This window comes from Phocoena phocoena, chromosome 8 (assembly GCF_963924675.1).
Source record: "Phocoena phocoena chromosome 8, mPhoPho1.1, whole genome shotgun sequence".
Classification (NCBI taxonomy): Eukaryota; Metazoa; Chordata; class Mammalia; order Artiodactyla; family Phocoenidae; genus Phocoena; species Phocoena phocoena.
The window spans coordinates 8813354-8839673 of record NC_089226.1 but is presented as its reverse complement, the minus strand read 5'-3'; the positions used below and the strand labels follow the sequence as shown (position 1 = coordinate 8839673).

Here is a 26320-nt window from a genome sequence, read left to right as displayed (position 1 = left end):
AACGGATGGCAGGGGGAGGCGAGCGGATTCCTTAGGAACTTGGGTCAGGTGAGAAGACCCTAGAATATAACTTGAGGGTTAGGGGCAAGTGCAGTCCAAGGCGCTGGTGGGGCTTTAACGGCGTCAGGCGTGGGCGTGGGCGCGGGCAGAGTCTGAGGCCTTGCAGAGAAGGGGGCGTGGGGCGTGTGGGGGACGACCTGGAATGGAAGGATGGAGGGGGTCTAGGATTGGGCGGGCGCTTAGGCTAGGAGGGCGTGGAAAAGATCGGACCCTGGGACTAGTCCTGGAGGGGATGGCGCTCAGGATGCTGAGGCGGTGGGGTGGTGAGGCGGTGGGATGGCGCTGGCTGGTGTCCGGGGTGTTGCATTTCGTGAAGGTGGGAGACGGAGGGAGGAGGGACGCGCAGGAGTGAGCTGAAGTGGGGGAGGGTGGGGCTAGTGTGAGCCAGCAGGTGGGCAAGTTGCCGTCTTCGGAACTAGAGCCAGGGTGGGACAGGAGGGCCACAGCTTGCCGGCACAGGCGAGGTGGAGGACAGATGCCAGGTGCTTTAAGGAAAGTGACTTTGCCTTTATTTGCTTTAGCGGTGTGCGAACACGACCAGAGAGCACAGTATGGAAACTCCCTTAAAGTCCTGGCCTAAATTACCAGCTCCTTTACTCAGTTTTCAGGTAGAGGTTCTAGTACTCATTTCGTCCGCTTAGTCTTCTAGGAGTGTGGCTCATATCAGCTCAGCGGTGGTAAGTTTTCCTCTTTCAGGCGTGGGAGAAAACAAGTACAAACCTGAGGGATGTGGCTGGATTAGGGACTTCCTGGAGTTAGGTGTTTAGTTTTGATTTCCAGATAAGGTTTTCCTTTGGGATTAGGATTAAACGTAAAACCACCCCTCTGGGACAGTTATGGAAAAGACGCTTGATTTCCCACAGTTGGAGCTAGAAATATATGATTCTTCATGCCTTCCACCCTGTCCAGTGTTATTTTTTCCGCTCCTTTCCTCTAGTAATAGTGGGAGAAAGATCAGGAAGGATCCAGGTTCCTTTTTTTCCCCTGCAGTCTTGTACAGTGTTGCATATTCTTCATTATCATATTCTTTGTCACTTAGTCCTTGACCAGTTTATGGTTTAAGAAGGCAGTGCTGTCTTAAACAGAAATAGCTAACCTCCTAATTAGTGCTGATAAGTCTTGTCCGCCAAGTGATCACTCTTCTGAATGGTCTACAGCCTGCTTCCCTCAACATTTTATTTTAATATAGTACGCCCCGCCCCTACCCCAGCCCAACCTTTCTTTGCTTTAGTAGGAAAATTTTATTCTCTTTTCCTTCCAGATTGTCATCTGGTTCCGTGAGCTGTCTCTGGGATCAGTGGCTTAAATCAGCAGTGTCAATTCCAGGATGCTTTGAGACAGCTGATGGGAAGTGGGTGTAGATCTGAGCAGTAGTTATAGTGTGATGTAAGCGGTTGAAAGTGCAGTGATCTATGTGTATCGTCCTCTCTTTCTGAGTGCATGACTGTACCTGCATTAGTGAGTGAGCAGTCATGCTCTCTAGTTGACCCTGCAACCCCACTGGGATTGGGAACAGAAAGTTTGCAGCCAGTCAGTTGAAGCTGAAATTCAGAGCTGTAAACTGCTGATTCAGTCATGACTTCTGTTTCTCAGCCTTCTGCTTTCACTTCTGTGCTCATTCCCTGCTTTCTTTCATACAATCCTGCCTTTTCTTGAATGCTCTGTTTCTCCATTTAATTATTCTTTTCTGTATTTCCAGTCTTTCCTGTTTTCTTTGCATGTCTTCCTCCAACCCCCTTTTTTCTGTGTTTCTTCTTTACTTCTGTTGTACCACACTGTTGCCAATTGTGCTTATGTGCTTGTTAGATGCGAGGACTGGGAAACAGAATTGTGGTGATAGAGTCTCATTCCTTTTCGTCCTTGACTCACAGACCTGACGTGCCTACTTACTTGCCAGTTGGTCATAATTCAGGCTTGGCTTGGGTATTAGTATTAGCCCTGATCCTCTCTGGTGTGCGCATTACTCCTGTTTCTGTGTTTCTCTACCACCATCAAATATGAAACTGAATTAGGTAAATTGAAGGTGTTTAATATCTTATGGTCTTGACTTTTCCATTTTAGCTATTTGAGTGTCATCTGTTGCCACCCATTGATGTCAAGATGACCAAGCTGGGATTTTTACGGTTGTCCTATGAGAAGCAGGACACACTTTTGAAGCTTCTAATTCTGTCAATGGCTGCTGTGTTATGTGAGTGTGCACGTGGACCTCTCTTTCTCCAGATATGGAAAGGAGAAAATCTTGAAAAATCAACAATGGCTCTCTTAAATGCCTTGTTTTTTTCCAGCAGATTGCAATGTGTTCTTTTTACTGTTCTCAATCAGTAGAATTTTGCGAAAGCAAAATAAAAGAAATGCAAGGATTATAAAAGTTGGGACTAGTGATCATCTGGGAAAGAATGAGAAGCATGCTGTACTAATTCTGTTTTCTCTTAGGACTGAAAGAGATACCGGGGACTCTGAGATACTGAATTTTGTAAAAGATACTTGTCTTCTGTGGTTGCCTGCCTTAGTATTTCTGAAAATCTCTCCAGAACTTACTCTGTTTTCTTAGGTTTTTCTAGCTCTTCATGAGTCATAAGTAGTCTTGATTTCCTTACCTCTTAGTTTGCTTCAAACTAAGGTTTGGGGAGGTAAGGTTGTGGGGAGGGGAGGTCAACATATATACAAGACGACCATGTAAATTGGGTGCAGTATTAGTAGGTGAATGTGTTGTCATAGGCCTTGACAATAAGTAGTTAAATGTGCCCTACTTAAGTGGAAATGTAGGTGTCATTGTCAGGGGAAGGCGAACTTCTTTGTTTCTTCTGTGTGGGAGGAATGGATAAATATTCAGCATCGTTTTGTATTTCCTGTGACTTGTGTGGTGGATAATACTGTTATCTCTATAATATTACTACCTACTATTAAACTATTAAAATAATAGTTCTCTGGTTTTTGCAGCATTCTCCACTCGTCTTTTTGCTGTCCTGAGGTTTGAAAGTGTCATCCATGAATTTGATCCGTGAGTACCTTTGCTTGGTCTGGTATTTCCTTTGGGAAGCATTTAGGTTCATGGTTTTCAGATTCACGTCCCAGTGAGCTCTCCGTAATGGGGATGGACTTTCTATACATTTTGGGGGGAAAACTCTCAAGTTTTCCAAAGGAGATAATTGTCTCCTTTTGAAACATTTCTGTTGGAATTTGAGCGAGTCTCTCAAACTCTTAAAAAATGAGAGAGGCGTTGCTGGTGTGCCTATCACTTAAGATCTGGCTAAGCTAAGAGAAGCCTGGCTTCTCAGCTTGGTAGACAGTTAATGGTGCAGACTGAGGGAAAGGGGCCTGGGCCTGGTGTGTGTTTGAGGTTCAAAAGAAAAATTATAGGTCATGAGCTTGAGATCTGTGACTTTTTTCTGTTTAACAGTGAATATGATAGAAATTGGGCCTGTCAGTTAAGTTGTAAGTCACTGAGGAAAATTTAAAGCTGTGAGTTGGATTGGAGATTTTATTTGATAAAAAGAGGCATAGGTGAAAAACATTTACTGAGCTTCATTTTGTTCCAAGAACTGTTTTACAGATTATCTATAAATCCTTACAATAACCGTACGAGAAGGAGGTAGTGGTGTCTCCTTTCCACAAATGTGGCTGAGGCTGGCAGAGACCATTCAAGGTTACACACAGAGTAAATGGAGGAGCCAGGATGTGAATCTACGTTTGTCTGTTTCTAGACACTGGAGTAACTATATTATATTACCTAACGTTAAGGCTTAATTAAAAATTTGGAGAACCGGAATCATAGGTTGAAACATCACTGATATCTTAAAAATAGCATATTCAGTTTATGGAGCATGGATTCAGGTTTAATACCTGCGTGTATTTACAGATTTGTCGTATTGTTTTGTGTAGATACTTGAAAGCACTTTGGAGGCATACAGATCTTTTCTTTGGGGCCTCCCAAATCAGTTTTTTCTGTTTTTTGTTTTCTCTCTCATGAATGAGGAAACTTATATCCTTTTGTTTCTTGATCACCAGTCTGTTAGGGCTTTTTCTCAGACCCTCTAGATGAGCAAACACTGAGATGAGATGGTCAGGGAAAGCAAGAGCACCTGCTCTGTAGTTGTAGAGATGGAAGGGACTGTACAGGTCATGTGATTTGACACTTCTTTAGCAGAGCAGGAAACTGAGGCCCAGGGTGTGAACCCAGGCCAGACCTTTTCCCACTAACTTGCACTTCCTCTGTGTCACTCTGCCTCTCCTACTGTTAGGTAAAGGACATGATTCTGACACACGTTGACTGCCTTCTACCCCCATCCCTTCTGTCTCCTTGACAGTTACCAAAATAACATTCATCAGCAACAACCAGAAGGATAGAGATTTCTGCCATCTGCTACTTTACTTACTTCAGCTGCTAAAACTTGACTGACCAACGAGGAAATGGGGTTAGAGGGGTGGGCAGGAAAGATGGTTAGTAATGATTATCTTTAGTGATTAAACAGCTCCCTTTATTTTATTTATTTGTTTATATTTTTATTATTTCCATATATATTTTTGTCTTTTTTCTTTTTTTTTTTTTTTTTTTTTTTTTTTTTTGCGGTACACGGGCCTCTCACTGCTGTGGCCTCTTCCATTACGGAGCACAGGCTCAGCGGCCATGGCTCACGGGCCCAGCCGCTCCTCGGCATGTGGGATCTTCCCGGACCGGGGCACGAACCCGTGTCCCGTGCATCGGCAGGCGGACTCTCAACCACTGCGCCACCAGGGAAGCCCTGTCTTTTTTCTTTTTAAATGAGAAACTTAAGAGAAGGGGTTACATAGCTTGGACCTAAAGAACTGTGTCCGTATATAACCGTAAGCATTTTATGTCGAGTATTTTTTATGTAGGCTGTATTTTTATGCTACCATGGAGGTGGCATTCAGAACTATTTTAGATAACAACATGAGTAGATCTAATTACAAGTTTAAACACTTATTAAGAAGTTTGTATTATGGAGTGGACTAAAAAATGTTCATCCTGCGTATGGTGTTACACCCACATCTTTAGAGATGCTCATCACCTAAAGTTATCCTTGTCTCCTTGCCTGTGGTATGGAAATATTCTTCTGTGTGTTCCTGTCACTTGAAAAGAGTCGAGTCTATTGGTGTCCACATCTCAGCTGTCCTGTCTTTGGAGTGCTTGAATTTTCTGACTGGGGCTAATGCCTACTACATGCCAGCCTGGTGAAGCATCCTTCTTGAGTGTTTTCTTATAAGGTTAGACTACGGTTGCATTTCCTTATGAGAGAAGCAGTGCTTTAACTGAGACAAGCATGGAGCTATAAATGAGGAGGTTTATGGTGATGTAAAATGATTTTCATGCTTGAAATACTTTTTGGTACCAAACTGACTGTTATTGGAGTAATGATAAGTTCCTCAGTGGTGTAACCTGAGGAGCAAAAGTCACTGCAAACTGAGGCAAGTGTTTGGGTATGGAGAGGAGGAGACACAATTCATTTCTTTCTTGTTATAGGTACTTTAATTATCGGACTACCCGGTTCCTGGCTGAGGAGGGATTTTATAAATTCCATAACTGGTTTGATGACCGGGCCTGGTACCCTTTGGGACGAATCATTGGAGGAACAATTTACCCAGGTGAGGGGAACAGGATTTTTTTCCTTTGCAGCAGTAAGATATTTTTATATTATGGAACAGTGTCTTTTATTTCTAATATCTTCGTTTTGTGACACTTGTAATTTCATTCTGCTTGCAGATTCCTAAAAGTAGATCTTATATAGAAGGGAGAACATGTATGGGAGAGCGGGAATGGATAGCTTTCCATAAATTCTGGACTTCTGCTTGAATCCATAGGAGAGAAATTTATAGGCCTCCTGCAGTTGCTGTATTAGTGTTTCTGGTGGTTTGTCAAAACCGGTGTTATCACTTTATTGATACTTGGATTTTCCCTTTCTCTTTCCCTTAAGGTCTTTGTCTTACTAGGATAACCTATTGGCCCTTCTTCTTCTTGTTACAGGCTTAATGATCACCTCTGCAGCAATCTACCATGTCCTCCATTTTTTCCACATCACCATCGACATTCGGAATGTCTGTGTGTTCCTGGCCCCTCTCTTCTCTTCCTTCACCACCATCGTCACGTACCACCTTACCAAAGAGCTCAAGGTGAAGGATTTGGGGTGACAGGAGGCTTGGGAATGAATGTTGTTGAACCTCTCAAGTTGATGCTAAAGGGTGGGGGACTGAAAGCCTTAGAAGGGCTGGGAGCCAGAGGCTAAAGCCAGCTTTTGCGGAGCCGAATTCCTGAGTTCACCCCAGCACCTCCCGAGAATATGTGGTTTCTTGTCATTAGCAACTGTTTATCCTTAGAAGAGAACATATGAAGGTCAAATATAAATTGCTACATATGGGAAAAAAATATTTAAAATGAGGTTTAGATTTTGAATTCCTCACAATCTAAGGGAGAGGAAAAATAACTACAAGAAGCGTTCCGAAGTGGTTAGTTCTTCCTACTGGAAATGGACAGTTAGCAATTATTTGCTGATTTTTTTTTTTCAAATGTTTATTTAAAAATTCTTAAACCACTTGGCTTTTGTAGTAGACTCCATAATACTGACTCTCTTCTTCTAGGTTTCTGCATTGCTGACCCTGGCTCCTTGCATGCTATTCTTAGTTTGTGGCTATGGTGTCAGGGAGATACCTGAGAGGTGATAAACTAGTAGGAGGGCTTGAGTTTAATTTGGAAACGTTTTCATCCTTCTCCTTGCTGCCCTTGTTCCAAATTTGACTCTTACGAACAGACAAGTCCTTCCTTTTTTGGAGTGTGGGTTATACTTTGTTGTTCTTCTCTCCTGAGTTCACAGATTGCCTAGGAATATTCCAGCTTTATTATCTAAGATCCTGGCATCTTTAGTCCAGAGAGATTGTCACCTGTCTTCGTTGGCTTTTTAGCTCAAATACGTATGGTCTTCCTTTGGTTGTCCTTGGATAGCTTGTAGAGGGGTGACTGGTGTTCCTGTGGTGTGCAGATATTGTTAGGGGTAGGGACTCATAAGTCTGGGGATACTCCAGCCAAATAGCCCATTCTGGGGCAGCATCTGACAGCTTACATGATTTTTCTGTTCTTAGCATGTGTGTACTCAGTTTCAGACTTGCCATCATCGCGGGGAATTGGTTGTGAAGTATGTAGCTTTCTTGTGCTGCAAACATTTCTAGCATTTCTAGCATCACATCAACTGTGGAAAGTGTCAGACTGTTCTCTGGTCCCATGGTAAGCAGAATGGACTAGTGGATCCTCTCTTCTCTTTCATAGATGTATTGGTGTTAACTTCCTGTTACCCCTCTTGTCTTACAGGATGCAGGAGCTGGACTTCTTGCTGCAGCCATGATTGCTGTAGTTCCTGGCTATATTTCCCGATCTGTGGCTGGCTCCTATGATAATGAAGGTAAGACTTAGAGGGCTGAAGAGGATCTGTTCACCTCATTATCTAGTAGAGCTTCATGAAGTACAGTAGAATCTGGGTTCAAATCTGTTGTTTAGTGATAGCAAAAATGGTGTCTGGGTGAGAAGATTAGAAATGGGCAGGAAGGGACTTCCCTGGTGGTCCAGTGGTTGGGGCTTTGCCTTCCAGTGCAGGGGGTGTGGGTTTGATCCCTGGTCGGGGAGCTAGGATCCCACATGGCTCTCGGCCAGGGGACCAAAACATAAAACAGAAGCAATACTGTAACAGATTCAATAGAGACTTTAAAAACAGTCCACATCCAAAAAAAAAAAAAAAAAATGGGCAGGAAGGGACCTCAGACAAGTTTATATTTTCTCTCTGTCATTTCCTCTAGAAAGGTAGCTGGTAATTTTCCTTATATGAGGCCTTTGGCTCATCTCTGTACTCCTTAAGTTTTAGTGTTGGTTGGTACTGTTGTTTTAACATTGTAATCATTTGCTTTATTTTCCTAGATGAGAGGAATGGATATTCTTAAAACTATAGTGACTTTTATTGACTTATTTCCAATTCAACCTGTATTTATTGAATGTTATTGGTAAAACAGTGTTAGGTATTATAAAGATAGTTAATGAATAGGAGTATTGGCTTATAATTAAGGAATTATAGGGGTAGATAATGAATAAAATTATGTTAGCCCATAATCTATTAACACAGATTAATGCAGACTATAAAAATTAATAATAATGGGCAGATAGTATTATGTGCCATGAGAGAAGGGTGAGCAGAGTACTTTGGGAATGTGGTGAGAGGAGAGATTAATTCAGATTTGGGGATCACGGAAGGCTTTTTGGAAGTAGTTGTATTTGAACTGGGCCCTGAAGTTGGAACTTCGTTAGGCAGATATTAAGGAGAGAGGCAGTCAGGGCATATGGACCAGCTTGTGGTAAGATGTAGAGGCAGGCTGGTGCTTGATAGTACGGGATATCTTTAGGACTGAAACAGCAGGGAATTTAGTGCCTGGAAAGAATAGTAGTAATAATGACTAATACTTACTGAGTGCTTGCTGCATGCTAGGTACTGTTCTAAGTGCTTTACATGCAATAGTTAAATTTGTCTTCACAATAGTTTTATGAAGTAGATACTATTATGGACTCTTTTACAGGAAACTGAGACAAAGGGAGGTAGAGTAATTAAACTGTTAATGGGTAGTAGGTCTGAGATATGAATCCAGGTAGTTTGTTCCAGAACAGTATGAAATACTCTTCCAGCATGGCCTTTTACTGGATTTTTGTGTTCTTTCTGCAGGGATTGCCATCTTCTGCATGCTACTCACCTACTACATGTGGATCAAAGCAGTAAAGACTGGTTCCATCTATTGGGCAGCCAAGTGTGCCCTTGCTTATTTCTACATGGTAACTCTTCACTCCCTACTTTCAGGAGTCTGTCTATGTCTGAATACCTATCGGGATCAACTGATATAAATTGGAAGTAGCTCTTGGGCTTTGAGACCATGAACTAGAGGCTAAAAGTCTTTATATAGTCTGTTGTGTCCATACAAAGCCTAATCCAAGGCAGGCAGGCATATCCATTGTATAATAGCAAGATAGAGATAATTTTTTTAATTTTTAAAGGTTTCCAGATACTGTCTTTCCTATGGGTACATATTGGTTGGCCAACTCTCTTTTCTGGTGTGTTCCCCTTAAATTTTTCCTTTCCTGACGTATATTTTTTTCTGTTCAATCTTGTAAACACCGAGACTTCTTTCCTTAACTGCTTCCACTTGATCGCGTTTCCCTTGAATCCCTAAATCCTCTGTGTGACCTTACCGTAGGGTGTATCCAGATTAATGCTGAGAGTTGGGGGCCTCTTGTTTTGTGATCGTGATGGCAGGAGCCATAGCAAACAGAGGATTGAGTTACAGTAATGGGTGTTAATTTGATTTTCCTACTTAAAGAAGTCAATTATTTAAACTCTTTAAACCACTTGGTGTAAATAAAGTTTTTGGTTACTGTAAAGAGATGTTCTTTAAAAAGGTCACAGGTAGGGCTTCCCTGGTGGCGCAGTGGTTGAGAGTCCGCCTGCTGATGCGGGGGACACGGGTTCGTGCCCCGGTCCGGGAAGATCCCACGTGCCGTGGAGTGGCTGGGCCCGTGACCCATAGCCACTGAGCCTGTGTGTCCAGAGCCTGTGCTCCGCAGCGGGAGAGGCCACAGCAGTGAGAGGCCCGCGTACTGCAAAAAAAAAAAAAAGGTCACAGGTAACATCCTAAGGTACAATGGTGGTGATCCAAGGAGGAGTGCTCAGACGAACTTTTCTTTTTTATTCTGTCCTAGGTCTCTTCATGGGGAGGTTACGTGTTCTTGATCAACTTGATCCCGCTTCATGTACTGGTGCTGATGCTCACAGGACGTTTCTCCCACCGGATCTATGTGGCCTACTGTACTGTTTACTGCCTGGGTACCATCCTTTCCATGCAGATCTCCTTTGTGGGTTTCCAGGTGAGCCCTAGACTGAGTGAGGTTTTTAGCTTCTTCCACTTTTTCTGAGCAGCTCCAACTAAATTGATTTATCTTGGATTCTGGTGAGGATAGTAAAACTTATTCACAGGTCTGACCTTGCTAACACTGCTTCTGTTAACTGAAGCAACAGAGTTATTGGTCATTAAAGTCTGCCTCCTGGAGTGCGTTAATATTTGTTCATGAAGTTTGAATTTAGTGACTCCTAACTTGGCTTAGGTTTACGGGAGGAGGAGGGATGTTTTGGTTGAGCTGAGTTAAGGTGAGTGATCACAGGTATCTTTTTCAGTCCTTTTTAATGCGAATGACTCCATTTAATAGTAATGACCCCTGAACTTAATCGGGCCCAAGTGAAAGTTCTTTAGCAAGCAAAGCCTGAACCTTTTAACCACATTACCCCACAGGGTTAAGAGACAGCTATTAAGTCAGAATAATGTGGTATGTGTGATTTGTCATGTAAAATTCTTACGAAAGTGGAACCCTTATTCAGGTCAGCAAGTTTTTCGTTACTGATCACCTGCTGTATGCAATTTGCTAATACCTGGGAAATATTAAAAGTAAAGATGTGGTTCTGGCCCTTAAGGAAGTCACAGTATTGTTGGGAAAGAAGCACATGCTTCTAGAACCACTAGTCTGTGGTCTAGTCGTTCTAGAAATGTAGTTCCTGGACCAGCAGTGTCAGCAGCATCTGGGAACTCATTAGAAATGCAAATTCTGGGGACCTGCCACAGACCTACTGAATCAGAAACTCTGGCGGTAGGGCTTAGCAGTCTGTCTAAACCCCCCCTCTTCCTGTCCCCTGCCATGATGATGCCTGGTGGAGTTTGAGACCATTGGTCTAAGTTATGGAAGAGATCTAAAGTGTGTGGAATATAGAGGAGAGTGATGGATTTCAGTTTGGTAGGTTAGGAGGAAATGGTATTTGCATTGGGCCTTGAATGATCAGAATTTCTGTGAAGGCAAATTTTGGGAAAGTGAGAATTGCAATCGAGGCTCAAGAAATAGCCTGAGCAAAGGCCAGAGATGTGATAATGATAGAGTGTGGTACACTTTGGAGGACTCTAAATATTCTTTGAAAAATGAGGTAGGTGAATTAGACCCTCCTCTAGATTGGTCCTCATTCCTTGGTGGCCTTAGAACTCATTGGACCCTTTGGTCTGAACTTGGTCAGGATAATTCAGGTCAAGACTGGACCCGTTCTTTTCCTAACAATCTCATACATATGCTTTCACCTACAGCCCGTCCTTTCATCAGAGCACATGGCAGCCTTTGGGGTCTTTGGTCTCTGCCAGATCCATGCCTTTGTGGATTATCTACGCAGCAAGTTGAATCCACAGCAATTTGAAGTTCTTTTCCGAAGTGTCATCTCCCTGGTAGGCTTTGTCCTTCTCACCGTGGGAGCTCTCCTCATGCTGACAGGTAGGGAAGGCTTTTAGTATTAAGTGTAAATGGGTATGAACATAGAATAAACTCCAAAAATATGGGTTATTTCCTGGCCACAGAAAGATTCATTCTTTTGCTCCTATTTCTCTTGATTTCAAGCATATAAAATCCAACTTCTGCACATTCAATCCTATTGTCAGCCAGTGTCTGGATTCAGCATAGAAAGAAAATCATATTAGATCAGCTCTTAATCTCAGAAGACCTACACTTGGTGACAGGACTGTATTTTACCATGCTAATCTTTCTCGTGTGTGTGTGTGTGTGTGTGTCCTTTTCTTTCCTATTGGTAGGGTGGGAGAAATCCTAACATTGCTTGCCTTACAGCGTGGCCTCATCTAATCCCGTATGACAAAACCGTGACTGTTTAGTTTGGGTAGCATGCCACGTTTTCCTCCTCTCTTCATCTTCCTCACGTACACTTCTCAGAGTCTGATTTGATTTTGCCCAAGACTCTGTGTATTCGGAGCACCACTGGAGGGCTGAGTGACTTAGTTTATAGCATTGGCCTTGGTTTGACCAGATTGGTCCTAAAACCCTTCTAGGAAGTATCTCTGCCTCCCTTCTCTCTGAGTTTACATACAACCTGACTTTATTCTACTGACTGTCCTGACAAAAATACTCTCAAGTTTGAAAGAAAGGAAGGAGTGAAATTCTCAAAGTATTGGTGGCATTTAAACAAAATCCTAGTCCTCTGTCTCAGAGAAGCTTATTAAAATGGAAAGTTGTGATTAGTTAGGATCACATGTTATTTTGTTTCAGAAGTAATTGTGAAATATTTGTTGCCTCTTTGCTGCCAGGAAAAATATCTCCCTGGACAGGCCGTTTCTACTCACTGCTGGATCCTTCTTATGCCAAGAACAACATCCCCATCATCGCCTCTGTGTCTGAGCATCAGCCTACGACCTGGTCTTCGTACTATTTCGACCTGCAGCTTCTCGTCTTCATGTTTCCAGGTCTGTTTGCCTTGTTCTGAAGTGATCTTCTTTCTAAGAATCATCATTTGATTCAAAATAAGTAAAATACCCTCATCCTTGTGCTTTTGTTGTTTTTGGTTTTTGCCTGTTCATCTATGCAGTACAGAGGATGGCTAAGCACATTTTTCTAATATTTGAAGCAGAGCAGAAGTTGAACAGTTGCAGATACTGGCAAGTTCAGAGTCTCACAGTTTTCTGTTCATTTGTATCATAAGTTACAGTTCAGCCCTAGTTCAGGGTTTTTGAGTGCTTCTAGTATACCCCACCCCTCATCCCTGACTCCTCCCCATTTATCTTCTTGGTAGTATTGAATTTTGAGAATAGGCATAGCTGACTGTAAAACTTCTTCATCTAACTTATCTTCTGGCCAATTCAGATATATCTTAGAATTTACCAGTGGTAGGGACTTTGTTTTTTATTAAAGTAACTTTTTTTTTCTTATTATGAAAGTAAGTTGTCATTTGTAAAAATATAGACAAATATTTTAAAAAGTAAAATTTCAGGAGTTCTCACCACACACCTGTTGCTACTGTAAACGCTTTGATGTATATTCATCCATTTATTTATTGATTAGAAGTCAGATGATAGAGTTTTTCCTCTGACTTTTAAAATTTCATAATCATGATAATTTGTTATTTAGTATTACTTTAGAGAAATAATATATAACATACATCATTTGTTAGTTTTTTAAGTACAGAGGTGTGTAAAGAGGAAGGCATATGGTCCATAAACTTCCACAGCAGTACTTTAATTGATGTATTTTATTCTATTTTATAAATATTCTGTAATTAACTACATCCTTAATGTTGGACATTTATGTGGTTTCAGATTTTTTGCTGTTTTAAAGAGTGCTATAGTAACATCTTTGCATGTTTCTATGATTGTTTTTTCAGCTTTTCACTTCTTTTTACTTTTACTTTTGTAGTTGGTCTTTATTACTGCTTTAGCAACCTGTCTGATGCCCGGATTTTCATCATCATGTATGGTGTGACCAGCATGTACTTTTCAGCTGTGATGGTGAGGAATGAATGCCTGCAGTCTTAGCGAACCTTTCCACCCCTAGCTCTGAGGGTTTTCTTCGTACCCCTGCATGGCAGGTTCAGTATTGATGCTGTGCAGGGGCTTCCCTCTGAGCGCTTGAGGGGCTGTGTAGTAAAGCTGCTCACTGTTGTTGATCCTTCCCAGGAATGTATGGGGCACTCATACATTCTGATTGTGGGGCCCACCTTCCTTGGATTCATAACCCTTGTATTAGGGAAAGGCACTTTGTCACTTGTTGGAGAAATTGACCCCAGGCGGGTTCCTTCCCCTCTCTTTCTGGTGTCTTAAAAAGGGAGATGATGTTTTTTTCTTAAAGGCCTGGGTTCTGAGTGCTAGGTTGTTAAAAGAGAGAAGAGAGTTTATATATTGCAGTTAAGTCAGTGCTTCTCACACTTTTTTGATCCCAAACCACAGTTAAGAAATACATTTTATATCATATCATTGCTCAGGGTATACATATATACATGTAGACCTGAAAAACAAACTTTAAAAATATATATATTCTACTATAGATGTATCAAATATTTTCTCTTCTATTTCGTTCCATTTCACTGACAAATCATGTTTGTTGAAAACCCCTAAATTGATGTCATCATCTACTAATAGGTTGAAATCTGTAATTTGTAAAACACTGATTGTGATCTTGCTTCCGTTTTTTTTTTAGGTGCGTCTGATGCTAGTGTTGGCGCCTGTTATGTGCATTCTTTCTGGCATCGGAGTCTCTCAGGTGCTGTCCACTTATATGAAGAATTTGGACATAAGTAGACCAGACAAGAAGAACAAGAAACAACAGGATTCTACCTACCCTATTAAGAATGAAGTGAGAATTAAGCAACGCAAAGCACTGGCTTGGGGAACTGTGTGTGTCTTTGTGTGTGGGTTTGCATTTGTATTTTGTTTGTTTGTTTGAGTGGGGGGAGTAAGGTAGAGCACTGTCACAGGAGCTCGGAATGAACTCATATAGCCTCTAATTTATTCTGAGTCATCTCATCTATATTACTGACTGTGTGTAAGAAGCTGTTCTGTGTTACATAAATTTAATTTGGTTTACAGCACAGTTGTTCTTCCTTGTCTAGGTGGCAAGTGGCATGATACTCGTCATGGCTTTCTTTCTCATCACCTATACGTTTCATTCAACCTGGGTGACCAGCGAGGCCTACTCCTCTCCGTCCATTGTGCTGTCTGCTCGTGGTGGGGATGGTAGTAGGATCATTTTTGATGACTTCCGAGAAGCGTACTATTGGCTTCGTCACAATACTCCAGAGGTGAAGCTTTGGGAGGCGTGGGATTGTGCGGTAGGAGGAAGGGAGAGACATTGGATGTTAGAGTGAATCAGATAGCTTTTAGGTGGGTGGAAAGCTTGGAGAAATTGGAGCTATCGAACCTGGTGTTGAATGAGCCTTAAAGGTCAACCTCCATTCAATTCAGGACTTTTTCTGTAAGCGACCTTTACTGGTAATTATCTGCACTCTGCTTGGACACTTGTATTGACAGCATGGTGATTTTATCATGAGGTAGGCCATTCCAATTATAAAAGAAGAAAAATAGTTAATAAATAATGCGTGTTTATTGTAGAAAAATCCGAAAATAGAAGCAAAGCAAAGAAAAAGGAGACATAAATTTTCCATAAAGGATCACCTAATGATAACCACTTTTAACATTTTGGTTTATACCATTTGAGAATCTGAAGTGATTTTCTTTCCAATAGCTGCTGGGAATGGCACTTCTGAGTTAGATTCTTATAAGAATTTCTTAAACCTTTTTCGTCCTATCCTGTGATTTGTTTCCCCTCCCCCACCCCCCTTGTTTTTAGTAACTGATTTTTGTGACTTTGTTTTTGGTCATTTATTTAATACGGTTATCTGATGACACCAGGCTGTTTATTTGGAAATACTGCACAGCCCACTACACCTGCCGCACCATTATGCTTGTTTGTATAAGATGATCTGGGATGAAAGTATTGGCAATGTTGGGTTGTATAATTTGCGTTGAGATTTCATGATTGTATGTAAATGTAGGACCAGGTACCAAGATGTATTTTCTTGTTGGGCATATGTTATTCTGTGAAGAAACTGATTAATCAGCAATATCTCACTTCCTGTCAGATGCCCTTCCACCCCTCTTGTATTTGATTTTGGAGGCAGTGAGAAGCTTGTTATTTCCATCTCCCATTCTTCTTTCAGGATGCGAAGGTCATGTCATGGTGGGATTATGGCTACCAGATTACAGCTATGGCGAATCGGACTATTTTAGTGGATAACAACACATGGAATAATACCCATATTTCTCGAGTAGGGCAGGTAAGGTGAAGGGGTCATTTGAGTGATTGATGCACAGAGTTTAGTGGGAAATACTTCTCCATGAGGGGTCATATGGCCTGCAATTTTGCGCTGAGAAACGTGCGTGTGTTTTTCTAGGCAATGGCATCCACAGAAGAAAAAGCCTATGAGATCATGAGGGAGCTTGATGTTAGCTATGTGCTGGTCATTTTTGGAGGCCTCACTGGGTATTCCTCTGATGGTAATGTACTTGATTCTACTTCTAGCTAAAAGGCATAGATTCTAAGAAAACTAGATGAATCTCTTTATTTTTCTATCCTTTTACCAATATCTTATCAACATATTTTCTTAGTTGGGGAAGTTTTTAAGTATTTGCAACTTGAGATTTGGTTATTTTTATTTATTTATTTATTTATTTTGCAGCAGGTAGGAAGTAGATATAAAGAATTCTTCTCATGTAGATATGGCATGCTATAATTGTCTAAAGACTTAGGAGTAGTTCCACAACCAGTGAACAACAGAGAATATAAGGCTTCTGAAAATGAGCTTAAGAATTCACATTTTTTAGTGGGTTTAAGCCATAGAATCATCTGCCAACTTAAAATGTTTTATATATATATATTTATATGGCATATGTTAACCATGTTCCCTATGATTATTAGCAAAATCGTATGTTTAGAAGAATCATCCAAATATAGTTCTCTGCCTTAAAAAAATTAAAGCAATACCTGTTTATATATTTTTTTTTTTTTTTTTTTGTGGTACGTGGGCTTCTCACTGTTGTGGCCTCTCCTGTTAACCGGCGTCCCCTGCATCGGCAGGCGGACTCTCAACCACTGCGCCACCAGGGAAGCCCTGTTTATATTTTTAAATGTTAAATACTTCTGAAGGTTTATAATAAAAATGGTAGGGCTTCCCTGGTGGCGCAGTGGTTGAGAGTCCGCCTGCCGATGCAGGGGACGCCGGTTCGTGCCCCGGCCCGGGAAGATCCCACATTCCGTGGAGCGGCTGGGCCCGTGAGCCATGGCCGCTGAGCCTGTGCTTCCGGAGCCTGTGCTCTGCAACGGGAGAGGCCACAACAGTGAGAGGCCCACATACTGCAAAAAAAAAAAAAAGTCCTCTGCCCCTAAACTACTTTATAACATCAGTTCCCAGGAAAATTATTCCTTCAGTTATTTCTTCTAGTACTTATGTCCATATTTCTAAATAATATGTATATCCTGCTATTCATTGATCGATCATTTTAGATATGCTGTGTCAACTTCTTATTAAGGTAGATAAGGAATTTAGTTCTTTGTATGATCCCCTCCCCCTTTCTGTCTTGCATCTTCTCAGTAGAGTTAATGATCAGTTTTTGGTTAAATCGAGATAATGTGTTTTCATCATGACTAAGTAAATATTATTTACTGCTGAGTCAACCTGTACACCGGGGTTACATTCTTATCTAGAATAACTTGTTTTCTGCAGTTAATAATTACCTCATACTTCTGTCTTAATTTTCTTTGAATATGTGGTTGCTTCTTAGAGATGTTCAGATTTTAGATTATGTCTGGCTTCTGATATAGACAGACTTAACAAATCCGCCTGGATAGTATATGTAAAGTGTCAGTATAAAGTAATAAGACTAGTTTCTATGTGTGGTGTGTCTTGTACAAGCAGAGGAAGAATGATAGCAGGGATGTGGTCCCATGGATTTGAACTTTCGCAAGCAATTGTTTCAGCACCATTTGGTTGTATGTGATTACAGGGTTTTTTCTTGCTAATAATAATAATTTATCCGAATAGTACAGAAAAGTATTTGTGTATGTATGTATGTTTGTGTGCATATGTATTTTTATATATGCGAATGTACACACGCATGTGGTAGAAATGGATAGTTCCCTGAAATCTTTAGTATTCCATGATACGTATATATATCTATCACATTTTCTTTATCTGTTCATCTGTCGATAGACTAAGGTTGTTTCCATGTCTTGGCTATTGTGAATAATGCTGCAGTGACTGCTGATATCTCTCTGGGATATTGATTTCATTTCTTCTGGATATATCCCCAGAAGTGGGATTGCAGGATCACATGGTAGTTCTATTTTGAATTTTTTGAGGAACCTCCCTACTGATCCTGTAGTGTCTGTACCAAGTTACATTCCCACCAGCAGTGCACAAGTATTCCCTTTTCTTAGCATCCTTACCAGCATGTCTTTTGTCTTTTTGACGAGAGCCATTCTAGCAGGTATGAGGTGATGCCTCATTGTAGTTTTGTGTTTCCTTAATGATTAGTGATGTTGAGCACCTTTTCATTCATGTATCTGTTGGCCATTTGAATCTCTTCTTTGGAAAAATGTCTTTTCAGGTCTTTTGCCCATTTTTAATTGGATTATTTGGGGGTTTTTTGCTATTGAGTTGTATGAGTTCCTTATATATTTTGGATATTAACCCCTTATTTGATATATGGTTTACAGATATTTTCTCCCATTCCATAGGTTGCCTTTTCATTTTGTTGATCATTTCTTTTGCTGTGCAGTCTTCCATTCTCAAAGCTTGTCAGCTTTTTGCTTCAAACATACCTGCCAGGGAGCTATAAAATCAGTACTCTAAGATAGTTGAGTTGATGCTCTGGGGTTTTATTTTTGGTCCTATTTCTGGCTGTGTGGTCTAGGCAAGTCGCTGTGCTTCAGGTTTTCCATTTGAAAGATGGAGGTACGATTGCAGACATTCCATGAGGATAATAATATTATTTCTTGAATACTTACTATGTGACAAACAATATGTAAGGTAACATGCTTTTACTTATAATGTTGTAGCAGCCTTATCATTGCAGATACTCTTGTTTTTCTAATTCGACATATGAGGAAACTGAAGCACAGAGAGGTTCAGTAACTTGTTCAGGGTCACCCACCTAGAATTGGCAGTGTGGGAATTCAAACCCAGGCAGTTTATCCAGAGTCCAGATCCAGAGTCTGTGTTCTTCACCATTGTGATATTCCCTGGAACCCTTTTTAGTAGGGCAGTAGGAATCTTTTCTTACGGATCAATGATTCATCTTATACTAATTGTCTATTTCCCTAAAGCCTTTGGGGGAGATACAGGGAGTGACATATCCTAAGAGATAACCTGAGTTGATGGTGCTGTCAGTATTTATGGAGCCTGGTAGTGTGTTTGACATAGAAATGTTGACTTCTCATACATGTGCTTTAGAAGTTTGTAACTTTGCAACTGTAGGTCAAGAGGGAGTATATTCTCTCTTCTCTACCTTTTTGGTAAAGCTGCTTACTCCCTAGGTCATTGCTGTCCAATGACATGTGGGATCCACATATGTATTCTTAAAATTTTCTATTAGCGGGGCTTCCGTGGTGGCACAGTGGTTAAGAATCTGCCTGCCAATGCAGGGGACAGGGGTTCGAGCCGTAGTCCGGGAAGATCCCACATCCTGTGGAGTAACTAAGCCCGTGCACCACAACTACTGAACCTGTGCTCTAGAGCCTGCGAGCCACAACTTCTGAGCCCGTGTGCCACAACTACTGAAGCCCACATGCCTAGAGCCCGTGCTCCGCAACAAGAGAAGCCACCGCAACGAGAAGCCCACGCATCGCAAGGAAGAGTAGCCCCTGGTCTTCGCAACTAGAGAAAAGCCCACACGCAGCAACGAAGACCCAACACAGCCAAAGATAAATAAATAAAATAAATAAATTTATTAAAAAAATTTTTTTTTCTATTAGCCATATCAAAATAAGTAGAGAAACAGGGAAAATGAGTTAAATAATTTTATTAAACTGAATATATCTAAAACATTAATGTGTAACCAAAATATTTTACCCACTTTTTTTTGTTTTATTTTGGACTAAGTCTTAGAAATCCATCATGTATTTTATACTTACAGCACATCTTAATTTGGACTAGCCACATATCAAGTGTCAGCAGCTACATGTGGCTAATAGCTAATATATTGGACAGCTTAGCCCTAGCTAATACTTGGGACTAACTTCAGTTATGACCTAAGTCTGGGCCAATAGCGTAGGATTTTAGGAGTCTACAGGAAAATCTATAGGAAAAGCTGTATATTTTGAGGAAAAAAGTTTTGACCATACATTAGCTTTGTTATTTTTATAACTTAGAGTTAAATGGTACTATACCCCATTAGAAAAGTATTTGGGGGAATTTCCTTAGACATAGTGACCTTTCATTAGGTGATTTAGCTCCAGCAACCTTTGTGATAACAGCAGTTCTTTCTTTTTCTTTTTTTTCTAGACATCAACAAATTTCTGTGGATGGTCCGGATTGGAGGGAGCACAGATACAGGCAAACATATCAAGGAACATGATTACTATACTCCAACTGGGGAATTCCGTGTGGACCGTGAGGGTTCTCCAGTGCTGCTCAATTGCCTCATGTACAAGATGTGTTACTACCGCTTTGGACAAGTCTACACAGAAGCCAGTGAGTGATTCCTGATAATAACAACAGTAATAACTATAACTATATAGCTAAACTATAGTTATATAACTATAACTATAACAGTGTTTTTTGTTTTTTTTTTTTGTTTTTTTTTTTTGTTTTTTTTTTTTGTGGTACGCGGGCCTCTCCCTGCTGTGGCCTCTCCCGTTGCGGAGCACAGGCTCCGGACGCACAGGCTCAGCTGCCATGGGTCACGGGCCCAGCCGCTCCGCGGTATGTGGGATCTTCCCGGACCGGGGCACGAACCCGTGTCCCCTGCATCGGCAGGCGGACTCTCAACCACTGTGCCACCAGAGAAGCCCCATACAGTGTTTTTTATATGCCAGGCACTGCTTTAAGTGCTCTATATCTACTAATTCATTTAATCCTTATAACAATCCAAAAGGTTGATACTAATATTATTCCCATTTTATATATGAGGAAATTGAGGTACAAGTAGGTTCCTTAACTGCCCAAAGGCACATAACTAGTGCAGGGTCAGGTTAAACTCAGGCAGTCTGGCTCTAGCTTTTGTGCTTTTGCCCATTACTTTTTATTGCCTCTCAGTAAACGGTATTGTAGTGGAGAAAGGAATGTGAAAGGGGATAGAGCGAGATAAAGGACTTTACATTTCTTCAGATAAATTGAAAGTAATTTGATTAAGTCTTTCTTTCTGACTTCTTTCCTTTCTTAGTTCTGCAGTTGGGACTACTTTTGAATTAGATGCAGGCCTGTGACATCTGATAGGTTCAGAAGGGTTGCTAGTGTATCACAGAGGCCATGGGTGGTAATCCTCAGGAACAAAGGTGCTTGGAAGTCAGCCCTCTGTCTCTTAGAAGAGATAACCTCCATGCACTCTGCCAAGCATCATCTCGGAGAGGACGTGAGTTAGGGTAACACTTGATTTGCTCTTACTAACTGATGTCCTTTTCTGCAGGCCCTACTCTCTAAACAAACTGCATGCTAGGGAATAACATTCCAGTGGGATGATTAATCAAGTTGACTTAGTATTTCTGTAGGAAATAAGCACTGTAGAAAGATGTGTGTCTCCATTTTTGTCACTCTCTAGAGCGTCCACTAGGCTATGACCGTGTTCGGAATGCTGAGATTGGGAATAAAGACTTTGAGCTTGATGTCCTGGAGGAAGCATATACCACAGAACATTGGCTGGTCAGGATATACAAGGTGAGCAGATGTAACACTGAGAAAGCAGCTCTAGTGCTTAAAAACGGGGCCACATGTTTATAAAATAGGGATATTTCTAATGTCTAAAAAGTAGCTTGCGACTCACTTAGAATATTTTTATTTTAGATTGTTCTTAGAAAGTAGACACTCCAGTCTTCTGTCATCCTGGAAGTGGTTACAGTGATATTTTTCCAGTTGGAGCCAGACTTGATCTGTTTTAGTGATTGTCAGTCTTGGAGCGGTGCGGGGAGAGAGAAAGAGAGGGACAGAGGGAGAGAGGGAGAGGAGGAGAGTGTGTGTGTGTTTTCGAACTACATTTTCTTCTCTCCCACTGAAGAACTTATGGCATAGAGAGTCACATAGATGTGTGTTATATCTCTTACGTAAGAAAAGGTTGAGAACTCTTGCCATATTTGGAAGAGCAGCTAGTCCCACACCAGAGCCAAACCAGGCAGCATAATCCAACATAATCTGTCCCCATCTGGGTGAACCCAGCTCAGTAGAGAAGCTCTCCCATGTTGACCTGATGATTGTAAATATTAAACTGATACCTTTCTGTTGGCAGGTGAAGGACCTGGATAATCGTGGCTTGTCAAGGACATAAATGTTACGTCCGTTCGGCTCTGATCTGCTTCGCACTGAGTGTGTCACATTTAGGGCGCTGAAGATGGTTTAAAAATATGCAGTTTATAAGAACAGAGTGCGACGAGATTAGAATTGTCCGGAGGTTTTGTCCTGGGCAGTATGGGCTGAGCCAAATGGAATGATCTTTATAATTCTGAGCAGGTTACCAAATGAAATGTCATGGCTTTACTTTGGTCAATTAAAGGGGGGAATTTTTTTTAAAAATGTGCCTTATTTGTTTTGACTTATGACTGATTTGAGGAAGCCTAAAGTTTATGCTGGGCTGATAGAAGGACAGAAAACAGACCTCATCTGTGCTCTTAGCTCCCTAAATGAGCCACATAGGGACATTCTGTCTTTCTCTCTCAAATCAGGAGAACTATCAAGGACTAGCTCAGATCCTACATATACAAACAATTTTGTCATTTCAAAAACTGCAGTACCTAGCACAATGCCTTGCACATAGTGGGTGCTCAGTAAGCTTTTACTGAATGAATAAAAGTTTGTGGGACCAGAGGAGTGCCATTTCTGGGCAGGAAAGGTAGCTGCATTGCCATCATGTCTCTGTTCTCAACATCTCTTGTCCTTAGAGGCTCTTTGACTACAAGGGACAGAAGGTGGCTAGCCAGACCTGATCTCACCACTTTCTTTGGGACTAGCTAGGTGTTTTTGTTTTTATGCAGGAGTAAATCCAGTGATACTAAATCAGTAGTTTTGAAGACTTAAGGCAAACAGTGAAATTATTCTCGATGGAGAGGACGAAACTCCTCCAACATCGTGTATAGAACTTGATGGTCAGTAGGTGTTTTTGAATTAGCTGATTTGTAACCATACGTATCTATCTGAAATCTAGCTTTTCAGTACTCTCACTTATCCTTTAGCGATTTCCTTTAGCTCATGCACTAAAACTGTTGTGAATATTTAAAGGTGAGCTTCTCTCTCCCTTAGTCTCAGCCTCTATTATTATATATCACTAACAAGCTCCATGATCTGGTTCTGAAGCCCTTGCCAAATTAGCTACAAAAAGCACAGGAGTTCCATCTATATTTAATGTCAGGACAAACAGCCTTATGTTCAGTTACAATAGGGTATTTTATGTATTTTAAGACATATGTCAGTGATGTGTATAAACCCTTAGTTATTAAAAAAAAAAATACAAGGTAACTCTTTACTGTTACCTGTTTAAGAAACAGGAGCAATGACGTGACTTTCAGATAAGTCAAAATGGTGCTCCTAAAGGTATGCTCAGGTCTACCTGTGTACCCAGGAAGCAGCCTTCCAAACCAGTTTTACGTACCACGTGCTTCAACTGTGGGTGAGATTTAGATCTGATGTAAGATTTGATTTACTATATGTAAGTACATGACTTGATTTATATACAGAATTCCTCCCTAGTGGAAGAGGTTATTCAGAGGTGGGTTTTTTGTTTGTTTGTTTTTTTAACCAATATGAGTAATACCAGTTAGAGGTCATTAGTGATTTACCTCTGTAGGAATGGGATAACCCTTTATCGCTGTACTTGTTACTCTGATGGTTTTAATTTTGTTACTTTCTAGGCTACATGAAGCTATATTTTTTAAAAATTTACTTCTAATTTCCATTGTTACAGTACACTTAGTGTAAAAGAAAATCAGATAATTCTAAAAAGCAACAACACTGTTTTCCACACCCCCCCCCGAGGGACCCACTTTCAACTCAGCTGATCCTCATATTACTTACCTCCATATCATTAAATGACTTGCTTTATTTTGCTATGTGTTGGTTTTTCAATTTTAGGTATCATCTGTTGACTTTCTGGTGTGGAAATTGAGGATTTGGTTCTTTTTCACCATCCTGCTCTTCCCATGGACACACATATTCTTACCATCTCAAGGCTCTATTATAGTTATGGTTTAGGTTAACTCAGTAGTTTTTACCTTAAGGCTTTTCACAACTAGGCCACGTGGTATATATAATGTTACTACTTTTTTTTTCTGCGTAACATTTTTGAAGGGAGTTTTTTCACTTGTGTTTTGTACTCGTCACTGATTTCTCCCCAGACTCACCTTCATTTGTGCCAGCTTCCTTTTAGTATGTTCAACTCATTAGGTATTCATTCTTAGAGATGTCGTCTGTTTTGGTATATTCCAGTTTGGATAGGTTTGCTACACACCTCTTGGGTTGGTGTATCCTTTCACTGTTATATTGTGTGTTAATCCCCTGACTTCTTTCTTGATTTATCACCACTACTTTCCTAAGAAAGTGTGTGGGAGATAAATTTCTTGAGGTCTTGAGTGTCTGTCATCACATGATTCATAGGTTGGCTAGGTATAGAGTTCCAGGTTGGGATTAACTTTTCCTTAGAATTATTTTTGAAGGCATTGGCCCATTGTTTTCTGTCTTCTAAATGCTGAGAAATGCAATGATATTCTGATTCTTATTTTTTTTGTATGTGTCCATTCCCTCTCACTCCCTCCCCAGACCTCTTAGTATCTTCTCTTTGTATGTACTATTTTGAAATTTTCCCAATGATGTGTTCAGAAGCTGGGTACTTTAACCTTGGAAAAGTAAAGTATGGAAAGTATGGGAAAAGTATGGAAGGTCAAGTTCTTTTGTCTGGGAAATTTTCTTGAGTCATTTGTGGATTCCCCCGACTCCCTTTCTTGTTGTGAAAAATAAGTTACCTGGATTTTAGACTTCCTAGATTAGTCTCCCAATATTCTTATATTTAATCCTCTGTTTCCCATCTTTATTTTTCCTTCTGGAGATTTCCTAAACTTTTTGTTCCTAACCTATCTATTTTGTTTACTTTTTTCTACTATCATGTATTTTTTTTAATATCCAAGAGCTTTTTGTTTGAATATTCCTTTGTTTGGACATCTTTCATATTAAAGGCCTTTTCAAAGTCTTGCTTGTTTGCTCTTATTAAAGAGTGGGACCCTAAAAAGATGACTGGAAGGTCTGTTTGGTTTGGGGTGGGGCTTATTGAATGTGGGCTTCATTCTCCTGTGATCTGGCTGCATTGTTACATTATGAAATACCTGATATTGGTATCTTTAGATCTTTTCTTCTATATAGGTAAGATTCCCTTGAGAAGGCTTTTATGTCCTCTGAAGGATACAAGCCAGGCTGCCAGATTTCTGGGAGTAAAGTGAGGAAAGAAGGCTCACAGGTTCAACCTTCAGTGCATAAACTTAATCCTTTTGGTTTCAGTTAGGTACCTAACCCTTAACTGTGCCTGATGCTATCCAGTTCAGATAACCATGTATTTACCCTCTCAAGTCTAGTACCAGCTTCGGGGAGGGGCAGTTCCTTGTATGCACAGAGGAGGGAGAGGACCCAAGGGTCTATTCGCTTCATACATAGTCTTTTCACCCTCTTTTAGCCCCACCTTCACCTCATTCAGTACCTGTTGTCACTAATTCAACTTGAGCCTTTAGTGAGTTCTATGATGTAAACCAAATTGCTTTTCTGCTTTCCCATTGCTGGCTTTAGGATTCATCTTTCTTTCATCTAAATTACCATTCATCTAAAGACTTTCCACTTTGCAAAAATTTTGTTTGTCATGTTCTGTGTTTGTGGGTTATTGCCTTTTAAACATTTACTATTTTAAAATAGTAAATTTAATATGTCATTGTTAAGTTAATTTATTTTAATATTTACTCTTAAAATTTACTATTTTAGTAAGGTTTCAGAAGGGAACAGGTTTTTGTGAGCATCTATTCTTTAACTGATACTCTGCCTGAGATGTGTATGCCTTATTTTTTTCAGGCTAAGATACCTTTATTCTATCTAGACACAAAGGAACTGTGCCGGTTGGGTCCTCCTCTTCCTTTCTTCATATTCTTTGCTTGCAGCATGCAGTGCAGAAACTAGAGAAAATGGAGTAAACGATCTGGAAAACTTACTTTATTATACGAAACCTAAACAGTGATGTCACGGTTAAAAATTTCTCACATAAGCATTTCGAAGTGTTCTGGTCTTGTTTTTTGTCTTTTAAACAAATGTATGCATTTTTGTGTAACATATTTTACACTTATTTTACCAGTATCACAATCAAGAGCTAGTTATGCTTATTGTGTGTGGCCCAGTTTTAAGAATTGGAGAATAGATGATCTTGCCTGCACCTTGAGTTCCCAGTCTAGTTTACTGTTGAGAGGGAGTATCTATTTCAGTTTTTCCACATTGTTTTGTTCTCTAGCCAGTCCCTTTTTCAGAATTTACTTTCGCACCTAAACTGGTTATTCTGCTTTTAAAATTTGCATTGTAAAGTGCAGCGTTTTTGCTTCTACCTGCCCGTTTCTTACACATTAAAGAGAGAGCAGGTAGAACTAAGCTACGCAGTTGCACTTCCTTCAAAAAGGTTGAGTGGAGGTATTGTT

General features: G+C 40.6%; 1 protein-coding gene across 1 annotated transcript; it reads left to right on the top strand.

Moving 5' to 3' along the window:
* On the top strand, positions 1–22179 carry STT3A (STT3 oligosaccharyltransferase complex catalytic subunit A). The gene is made up of 18 exons (XM_065881346.1): positions 1–48; positions 2122–2248; positions 3001–3061; positions 5543–5664; positions 6044–6189; positions 7379–7469; positions 8772–8878; positions 9800–9964; positions 11221–11401; positions 12223–12378; positions 13325–13416; positions 14105–14260; positions 14517–14705; positions 15624–15740; positions 15858–15960; positions 19965–20153; positions 21220–21335; positions 21901–22179. The coding sequence occupies exons 2-18, from the start codon at positions 2161–2163 to the stop codon at positions 21937–21939; spliced, it is 2118 nt and encodes a 705-aa protein (XP_065737418.1). The 5' UTR covers positions 1–48; positions 2122–2160; the 3' UTR covers positions 21940–22179.
* The last annotated feature ends 4141 nt before the right edge of the window (positions 22180–26320 follow it).